Source organism: Rhinocladiella mackenziei (genome assembly GCF_000835555.1).
Source record: "Rhinocladiella mackenziei CBS 650.93 unplaced genomic scaffold supercont1.8, whole genome shotgun sequence".
Lineage (NCBI taxonomy): Eukaryota > Fungi > Ascomycota > Eurotiomycetes > Chaetothyriales > Herpotrichiellaceae > Rhinocladiella > Rhinocladiella mackenziei.
In genome coordinates, this window is record NW_013550597.1 from 95,031 (window position 1) to 104,912 (window position 9,882).

General features: G+C 51.2%; 2 protein-coding genes across 2 annotated transcripts; one reads left to right on the forward strand and one right to left on the reverse strand.

Moving 5' to 3' along the window:
- Window positions 1-1,408: 1,408 nt before the first annotated feature.
- Window positions 1,409-3,066, reverse strand: Z518_09633 (uncharacterized protein; the record flags this gene model as incomplete). Its single annotated transcript, XM_013412250.1, has 4 exons — window positions 1,409-2,224; window positions 2,277-2,354; window positions 2,406-2,784; window positions 2,846-3,066. 4 exons carry the CDS (start codon window positions 3,064-3,066, stop codon window positions 1,409-1,411), a joined length of 1,494 nt encoding a protein of 497 aa, XP_013267704.1.
- Window positions 3,067-3,754: 688 nt separating this feature from the next.
- Z518_09634 (uncharacterized protein) lies at window positions 3,755-6,036 on the forward strand (the record flags this gene model as incomplete). Its single annotated transcript, XM_013412251.1, has 5 exons — window positions 3,755-3,843; window positions 3,893-4,452; window positions 4,508-4,539; window positions 4,590-5,916; window positions 5,969-6,036. 5 exons carry the CDS (start codon window positions 3,755-3,757, stop codon window positions 6,034-6,036), a joined length of 2,076 nt encoding a protein of 691 aa, XP_013267705.1.
- Window positions 6,037-9,882: the final 3,846 nt, after the last annotated feature.

Below are 9,882 nucleotides of genomic sequence, written 5' to 3' on the forward strand. Positions count from 1 at the left end.
ACTCCCTGTTTTGATCCTACCGAGGATTTTTCAATACCGGTCATGTCTAGAGCTCTGGCCGTATTATCAGGATTAAGCTGCAGACATATGGGCGGCCATGGTAGAGGCTTAGAGCAGAAACCCTGCCATTGATCGGCCCACCCCTGCACGCTTTAGCATGGATGTACCACTTAATGGTCGATGGTCCAAAACTGGTCCGCGGTCACGGCCCATGGTCCAAAATTGGGCCATACACGCAACGTCAAACGACGATGCAGACCACTGAGGGACAACTGGGCACAGCTGCCTTACAGGTCAAGGTCAAGGACACTGAGACCTGCACCGTGGCTGGCCTGCGATTTCTTCCAAATCTTCAGGTCACTTCCTGTCTCTGGAATTCACAAGTTGCCTTCCTCCAGCAAACATGCTGGCATACCAACATCAGATTGTTTCATCAGATCGACTTTCTAATACACGACGCCCCGAGCCTATCGACGCAGAAGAACGGAAACGGCGAAGTCTGGAGAAAGTCCGCAGATACCTGGACACCCCGGCCGAAGAAGATGTCCTGGTTAATGACAATACCAAAGCTCATAGGAAATGGCTGATGGGGCGTTGGAACAAGTGCATGCCCTCGTGTCCCAATCCTCTGCTCTTGAAGACTGATGTGCCGTAGATATTTCATGACCTCTGAGTGTATCCCGACAGGATATGGATCGGCTTGTGCGAAGGGGACAAAGAGGCGACCGGCTGGAGTATGACATTTTTCTCTGATTACGTCGAGTATTCAAAAAGGATGGTTATGGCTCTTGGGCCGCAAGAGTACGAGGAGAGACGGATGGTCAACAGCGCAAGCACACCTCTTGCAATGTGGCGGAAGCTCATAAAAGAGGCAGACCTTACTGTGCTAAATGTGAAGAGAGCGCAAGAGTGCGGGAACAAGGAAAGGTGGAGACTCAGATTTCATAACCATAACGCGCGATTTCCTTCGTCTTCGGTTGGCGTATTCGAGGTATCCAAAGTAAGTTTCCTATGCTGTTGCGTGTTCAAGAGAACCGTCATCGCTAACCAACCTCGAAAAGCGGCTTTGGACAGGCCTTGCAATAGAAGTGCAGCCACCACTCATCAAGCAGCTCACGTTCCAGAAGGTAGAGGCCACTGCAGAGGATGTTCTCGGCAATTACTTGAGAATATGTGTAAGGAAACTGGTCGAATCTAGAAATGTCTTGGGTAGAACTACCTTCACATGAAAGCTGGTAGAGGAGAACTGCTGGTGGTTAAGGTTATGCTTCCTAGTGGAGACATTAAATCTATCATCGATACCTGGTTATGCATGGAATGAAATAGCAGAAAGTCGCGACAATCTCCTCGTGAAAAGCACTGCAAATGGTAAAACAGATCTATAATACCTCTACCTCAACATGAAATGCTATAGCTTCACAGCAAAACGCTCCCTAAGCCACCCTCCGTAACGATCGAAGAAGAGTGGCACTGGGAGAAAAGCCACGCCTATAAAACCTAGGACGCTATTCCCCCACCCAAGTCCTAGGTCAGCATACAAAGATGGCCCTGCCAATGGAATGAAAGCTGCAAAAAGAAGTCGGAGAATCACGTTCGCAGCCAACGCAGAGGCGGCAGCCTCAGGGCCAAAAGCATCCACCATGTAGAGCTGAGTTGGCATTATGACCCAGAGGAAGCCGAATCCAAAGAAGGAGGTACCGATGATGGGCACGATCCAATGAGTCTGCTTCTCGGCTGCCCAACCATACCAGAAGATGCCGACGGGCACGGCCGGCATGACCCACATCATGGGCTTCAGGCGTCCTTCAGGTTTGGGCGAATCTCCAAGTGCCTTTTGCAGCTTGTCGCTCACGGTGGCAAAGACTCCGAGAGAGACGGCCATTCCAATTCCAACGCCGAGATATGACAAGCCAGAAACGCCGGCGGAGAAGTGGTATTGTTCCTCAAAGACCGTGGGAAACGTGGTGAACAGTATAAAGAGGAGGCCGAAAACGAACGCGCACAGGAGGGAAAGGAGGAGCACGATTGGCGACAGGATGAGAAGCTTTGTCGGTCGAGTAATAGCGCGGAGGAATAGCTGGCGGGGGGTCAGGCCTCGATCCATCTTCGAAACCAGAGCAGCATTGCCAGTTTCTTTCCGGAGGCGAGCAGCTTTCCATCCCAGCAGCACGGCGGCATTGGTCTCGCGGAGGAAGAAGATTGATATGGTAAATGATACTCCTGCCTAGGTCGAACCGTCAGCGACTCGAGAATAGTAGGGGTTGTGCTTTACTCACTAGGATTATGATGATCCAAAAAGTCCATCGCCAGCCAATTGATTCGGACACAAAGCCGCCAATAATTGGGCCCAAGACCTTGAAGGATCGTCAGTGTCATGACAGTTTGCGTGGGGTAATGCCACCTACTGGTCCCAGAAGTGGTCCCATGAAGAACAGAGACATTACCCTCCCACGCTGAGCTGGCGGGACGACGTCGGCGACGGTTCCTCCGCCAACTGTCAATGGGCCCGAAGAAGCGCATCCGGCAAGGAATCGAAAAACGAGAAACGTGCCGGTGTTTTTGCCCAGCGCACATCCGATGATGAAGCCAATGTAAATGACATTGCAGGTGTGGTAGATCACAAGGCGTCCGTACAGTTCGGATAGCGGTGCAATAAACATTGGCCCAACGGCAAAGCCGCAAAGGTAAATGGACACGGTGAGACTGACAATGGTGGAACTCGTGATATGGAACTCCTTAGCAAGCGCGGCAGCTCCAGGTGCAAACATTGTCGCCGCGAGGTTGCTGTATGTGTATTAGTCAGTACGGGATTTGCTTCGCCAAAGGAGCGCAGGAACTGCCTTACGCAGTGAGCAAGAAAGCGCTGGCGAGGACGACTTGGGTCATGCGTTTCCATGCTGGCCAGTTCCGCGGATTTTGGGGATCGTCTGGCCCATCCCAGTCGACGACATTGTCCTTTGTCTCTTGTTCAATTGTTGTTTGGTCAGGCTCGCTAGATTGTTGGCCATGGTGGCCGTCTTCCGATATGGCCGGCTTCTCATGGGCGGATTCCAAGTCGGCCGCCATGATATGCTGTCGAGGGTGGCGTGACTCTGGGATATTGGCGCGTGTTTGTTCACTGGTACCAGGCTTTGCTTGCTATATATTTGAAGGCAGGGTAGGCGGCTGGACAACGCCCGGATGAAGAAGGCCGCGTAGAGGAGTCATGGCTATAGTTCTTTGGGCAAGGGCTAATTGCGCCAGCTACTAAATCCGCAAAATGGTCCGTAAATACGGTGCCAAACTGGAGATTTGCTTAATAGAAGGGGAGCTCGGAGAGCGAGCGGACGCGGAGGGTCTGTCATATCTGGGACAAGAGAGGGGAGGAAAGGAGCAAGGGAATACCGCAATGGCAAAGGTTGACTGAAGTAGTCGTTGTTCTTCTGAGGGCTGTGTGGAGTAAGCAGAAGTAAACGAGTGCTCTGGTGGGCTAGTCCAAACTAGGCCTAGCGTTCCACGTGACAGGGTCGGAGGAGCAGGCATCGCGGGCGGCGCACGGACGGTCGACGCGGACGGTTGGCGCGGAGGGTCGGAGGGTCGGACTGTCGTTGCCCTCTCCATTGCCTCTCGGTTCGCGTCGCCAGACATCTTCTCTCTCTTCTTGAAGTGGCTGTGAAACTGTTTGAGAGCGGACCAAGGGACAATTCCGCTTTGGACATACCCAGATTGCCGTATACGAGGTTGAGCTCCGCGAGCGCCTCAATCCAGTCACACCATGGCCGACAATGCTCAACGTCCGCGTCCGCCGCCAAATCGACGCAGAGACAAAGTCCAGCTTTCCTGCGATCCATGCAGACACCGAAAGTACGTGCTCGGTAGCCATCTCAAAGTCGTGCACGCTTAACTTTGCCAGGCTGAGGTGCGACCGACAGCACCCATGCGGAGCTTGCTCGAGGCGTGGTCTCACCAACTCCTGCAATTATGCGACGACATCTTCTTCTACGCCCGATGCTCAGCAGTCCGTTGCTCCGCGACAGTCCACCAGCCTCCATGGCAGAATCTCTGAACTGGAGAGCCTCGTCGTGACGCTCATGAAAGGCCAATCACTCCGAAGTCCGCCCGCACCGAAATCGCCGAGACCATGCTCGCTATCATTCGCATATGTGTTCCCTGAGATCCGGAGACCAAAGAAATCCCAAGATGAAGCTGCATCCCCGGCAGACCCTGGCACCCTAAAGTTGCGCGAGTCTGGAACCAGCTATGTCCAGAGTGTCCATTGGGAGGCCATTCTTACCAAAATCAGAGGACTGAAGGAGGACTTGGTCACTGATAGCAAAGCTCCGCCCGGTTCACACTTGTTCTATGGCCCGAACCGTCATGCAACTCGAGATGAAATACTGGCTGCTGTTCCTCCTCGTCCAGTTGTTGACCGCCTCATGGCCCTTCACTTCGATTCCTACATTATCACTCCGTGTCAGTACATCCAAGCTTTCTTTCCGCTCTCAGAGGCATTGACTGTGTGCTGTAGATCTCATTCATGGCAAGAAGTTTCTTCGAGAGGTGGGTTCTTTCTAACCTGGCCGATTACAAGCAGTCTGACATTTGACCAGTACGAAACCTTCTGGGAAGATCCGTCCGCAACTTCGATCGCTTGGATCGGGCTCATGTTCTCCATGTTATATATTGCCGCGCAGTTGCAGGCCTTCACCATTGACTTCACCGACGGACGAGCCGAATCGCTCAAGGCGGAATATCTTACCATGAAGGATGCCTTCCGAGAGAAGGCCGTTCAGTGTCTTATTCTGGCCAGGTATACGACGGGAGGACCATATATCCTGGAAACCCTCATAACGGTCCTTACTGGAGAGTTTATACTCTTGAAAGATAGCGCGACCGATGGCTGGCTTTTGATCAGTATGATACTTCATCTTGCAATGCGCATGGGCTATCACCGGGACCCAGATCACTTTCCCGGAATATCTCCATTCGAGGGTGAGATGCGTAGACGCATCTGGACTACAATCCTTCAATTAGATCTCATTCTCTCCTTGGAGATGGGCCTTCCTCGAAGTGCCACAGATACGCACATCGATACAAAACAGCCCCGTAATCTGCGCGACTGTGATTTTGAAGAGGACACGACCGAGATGCCTCCGCCGAGGCCAGAAACAGAATGGACGCCGGTGCTCCCTCTCATTGCAAGAGGGCGACTGATAACAGCTCTCGGCTTGATTTGCGACATCAACACCGATATTAATCCCCCTTCCTACGACGAGGTCATCAAGGTCGACGCACTTCTTGAAGACGTGCACAATCGTGCTATTCCGCCCGTGCTGCGCTGGGAAACTATGCCACACCCCATCACGGATAGTCCAAACCTTGTAGTACAGCGGGTAAGTATAGAGACGACCTACTACAAATCACGCATCCTCCTGTACCGGAGAGCTTTGATCAGCTACCCAATTCGACAGTCTCAAGAGCGGGACAGGGAGTCGGTGCGAATTTGTTTAGATTCCGCACTCAAGATTCTATCGTTTCAACAGATGCTTCACGAAGAGTCTCAGCCATTTGGTCGTTTGTGCCAGCTTAGATGGAAGGTCACCCGTATTTTCAACCAGGATGTTCTCCTCGCAACGAGCGTGCTCTGTCTCTACCTTCAAGACGTCGATAAATTTGAATTGCCTGAGACTGCAGGACAGACAACGTGGACGCCTCGGGCTGAAGAGATTCGACAACGACTAACGATCTCGCACAAGATTTGGCTTCAAATGAGTACGGCATCTGCGGAAGCTGGAAAAGTAGCGAAAGCTCTGAGCATCGTCCTTGGAAACACAGAAGCGTCGGGCGAGGACGGTAGCGGGCCCGCTTCTTACGACTTTCTGGCGGATTTTGATGCCATACCTCTGAATGAATTTGGCGCAACGTTCAACAATCAATGTGAGAAGCACACTCGGTTATGCCGATTGTCACTAACAAAAAGACTTATCAGACTTTCCTTCTGGCTTCTACTCTCCTCTCACGTTTTTCGATAATGTCCTGGAAACTCAGGGGACATGAAAATATGACTTCAGCCGAGGTCCTTGAGCGGCAAACATTCATGAGTATTACCAGTCAGCATGTCAAAGTGCATTCACGACCATTCAAATGTCCTATGGCCTCGTGCCACGGGCGTGGGGTTTTCAAAGAAGAAAGACCTTGAGCGTCATCGCCGACAGCTCCATCTGCAACCTGGGGACGTTCAATTCTGGTGCCCGCATGGGAAGTGCAGGTTCTCGGTAAACGGAGGTAAAGGCTTTGCGAGGCGAGATCTCTTCCGAACACACATGAATGTCAGGCACTCGGAAAAGGTGTAAGTGATCTGGTGTCACAGGTTGACCTATGTTTGTTTGACAGGGTTTTATCATTCTTTCTTATGCTGTCACAGTTACAGTAGCATTCCCACGACAAGACAAAGTACAATCATTTGTTAAAGTCTTTTCCAATTGCTCCTTCTACCATATTCAGTCTAATTTATCGCGAATCATAGCTAAAGTCAAAATACTCAACGATATTCTCCCAATCCCATTGCCTGAGTCTCAGCATTCGCTTCCACTATCTCCTCCTCACGTGACCTTCTCTCTCGCCGTCCTTCTGGCATAGAGCTTTTCCGCTTCCGTCCCCGTCGACCTGCCGAAGCGCCTTTTTCCTCCTCACGTTTCCTCATGGCTTCCTGAATGTCCTCGTAGCTCATGACTTTGGCCTTCCCGACTACGTTCAGGTTACTGGTCTCTCTCGTGTGGCTCTCGTGGCAGAATTGCATGACTTCCAGTGATTCATGGGGTCCAAATCCATCATTGATCAGGATCCGTGGCAGTCCATTGGCGAGTTCCTTGGTTTGAGGGTTAAAAACGTTCTGATACCAGCTCAAAACGATCTCATGGTTCGTGTAGCCAGTCGCAGAGCACGCGAAGTGCCACCCCGGCGTCGGATGGGTAGTCCATGCGCTACGATAAGTGGATGCTGGCCAGATAATGAGAAGGTGCAGACATCTCCCATCGGCCGAGATACATTCAATGGCAGTCACCGTCTGGCGTTTGACTCCAGCACCTCGATATCGTTGAACATCGTCTGTCCCGACCAGGAATTTTCCGGTCGTGAGAAAACTTGACATATGCCAGTCTCATCCATATTGTAGACATTGCGTGCCAGAATGAGGGGATTACGCAGCTCTTTTCCAATAATTGCGAACCATTGTTCCGCCTTTTCATAAATGTCGTAACGCGCCCAGTCAAGCGGTCTCAGCCGTCTTGGTTTTACTTTCTGGATGGCGTTTGTAGAAGCCTTGAGGCTAGTTCTTCCCCGGGGAAGGTATGTCGGCATTAGTGGTAGGGAGTTGGAATGTCGATGATCGCTGGCGAATGACCCATTGCGCCAAGTATCGCAGAAATTTGACAGGAACCGGGTAACCTCTTGTGGCCAGCCGCAGGACATAATCAACGAGGGACCTCTCTTTGAGATACTAACGCCTAGCTGCGGTGACTTCACGTGACGGTCTCCCGTGGGTACGGTGCCAGAGCGTGTGTGATTTTACGGAGGACTTGTCCTATTTCGAAGGGTCCAGGGGACCGTCAGACTATATACTTTCGAAGCGTGTACGAAGCGTACAACGCTTCCGAAGGTCTTTACAAGCCTTGGCGTCGCCACATATCACACGTGGACAGTGGCACATTATTCAACTTGGCATCGAGGGAAGAAATCGGGAATGTATCGGGGCAGCGACCCTTGGCAGCGACCTTCGTACCACAGCGACCTGATTAAGCTCGATTTGGCGTAGTTGATGGAAAGAGGCAACCAATGATGTAAAGGTACCTAAAATCCCTAGTAAAAGCGCACAAATCGAGGTACCAAAACATCAAAATTGAAGTGCTCGCATCAAGTCACGATTTGAGTGCTTGTTATCGGCCCCTCTGCAATTGTATAGACTTTCTTGGTGTTGCAAAGCCTTTTCGAACCCCTCTTGTTGCTATTACCCCAATGGCCACTTCCTTTGTCGGCGACGTCTGGCGAGCGCCTTCAGGATGCTCTCAACACCTTCGTGGGCCTCTTGAGAGCCTTGTCAACTCTTTCCCTGTCTCTTGGCTTCAGACTCCTGTTACTGGCGAGGTGTTTGGGTCTCTTCCTGAGGCTGAGAGACGTCTAAAGGCCTTTGCACTCGTCACCGGCTTTGATGTCGTCCGTAACGGTGGAGGAAATGCTAAAGTGCCTGCCTCAGTCTTCAAATGCATTCACCACGGAGAGAAAACTCGAAACTTTCGAGGGCTCGAGGATCACGTCGCTGTCGGTGAAGAGGGCGAAATCATATCTAGGAGGAAGCGAGAGAGGACTGCGGTTCGACAAACAGGGTGCAACTGGCGTTGTAGAGTCAGCTTTAAGTCAATTGATCGCGGCAGCGAGAAGGGATGGGTGTTAACCGTCATGTCGCTTGAACATGAAGGCCATGAATTGACTGAAAATCCTCTCGCTGTCTATCCGCGTTTCATGAATGACTTATCTGATTTTCAAGAAATTCGAGCCGCCGCAACATCTCATCGTATTGCAATCATTCCATACTCTGCATCGCGAAGAGTGCTCGAGTCGTCGTCTGAGTTTGGCCTGAATTTGACGTCAAGACAGTATTACAACCTTGTAAGGAAGTGGAAGCCAAACCAAGAGGATTCGAGGACAATTGCTGGGCTTTTGGCAGCGCTGGAAGACGAGGGATTCGTATACAGCACTCGTGTCGAGGAAGGATTAAATGAAAAGAATGAAGTCGTAAGTAGAAAGTTGATTCAAGTCTGGTTTACTCATCCCTCGCTGTTGGCGCTCGCGCGTCGTTTTGTTGGAGGCTTTCTTGTCGTGATAGACGGCACCTTCAATACGAATTCGTTCAGGCTTCCTCTACTCATCGCCGTCGGTCAGCTAAATTCAAGAAAAACCTTTCCAATCGCCTTTTCCTGGTGTCGAAGCGAAGACAAGGACTCCTACCTATTCTTCTGGCACAGTTTTATCTCTTTCTGTCTCCAGGCCCCGGGGCAGCCTCAAATCGCACCTCCCGAAGTCATTTTAGGCGATCAAGCAGGTGGTTTAGCAGCGTCAATCCCTGAGGCTTTTCCCGATGCAAAACAGCAATTTTGCACCTGGCACGCGGTTGAGGCAATGATTGTGAAGGCGCGAAAACTTGGAATCAAGAAAGACGAGATTGATAGCCACTTCGACGATCAGGGCACAGAGATTCAAGGGCTTCGAAGCCTCTGTTACTCTTACCTTCAGGCCGAAACTGAGGCAGATCTGAACGCCAATCGCGAAACTGTCTGCGCAAAAGGAGGGAGAGAATTCAGGCAATACATCAACGAGGAGTGGCTGCCAAAGGAGCGTAAAGTTGCCCACTTTTACACACGCCTCTACGCAAATCTCGGTGCCAGAGCAAGTCAAAGAGTCGAGTCATATCATGGTGTTATGAGGGAGATCACAAATGGCCAATTAAGCCTCGAAGATGCGGCTAAACGGCTTACGATGAAGGTCAAATCAGTCCTCAAGGATCTTCAGGACGATGAGGCGCTCTCTCATCGTCACTACCCTCGTCTAGCTCAGTCTGACGTCTTCAAAGCCCTGCGAATGAAGGTCTCGAATGAGGCACTCGCCTTACTTGAGAAGGAATGGACGGAACTTAATCAATTCATGATGAGGGGAGAGCAATTGAGCGAGATTTGCGAGTGCCCGATTCTCTACCAGTTCGGTATTGCCTGCAAACATTATCTACTCCGGGCCTTTCTCGAAAATTTACCTCTACCGAAAACTCTTCTACACCCTCGTTGGTGGCTGTCAGGACCGGAAATCACGGAGCGTAATTGGAAGCCATTCTACCCTTCTGAGGCGCCTCAAGAA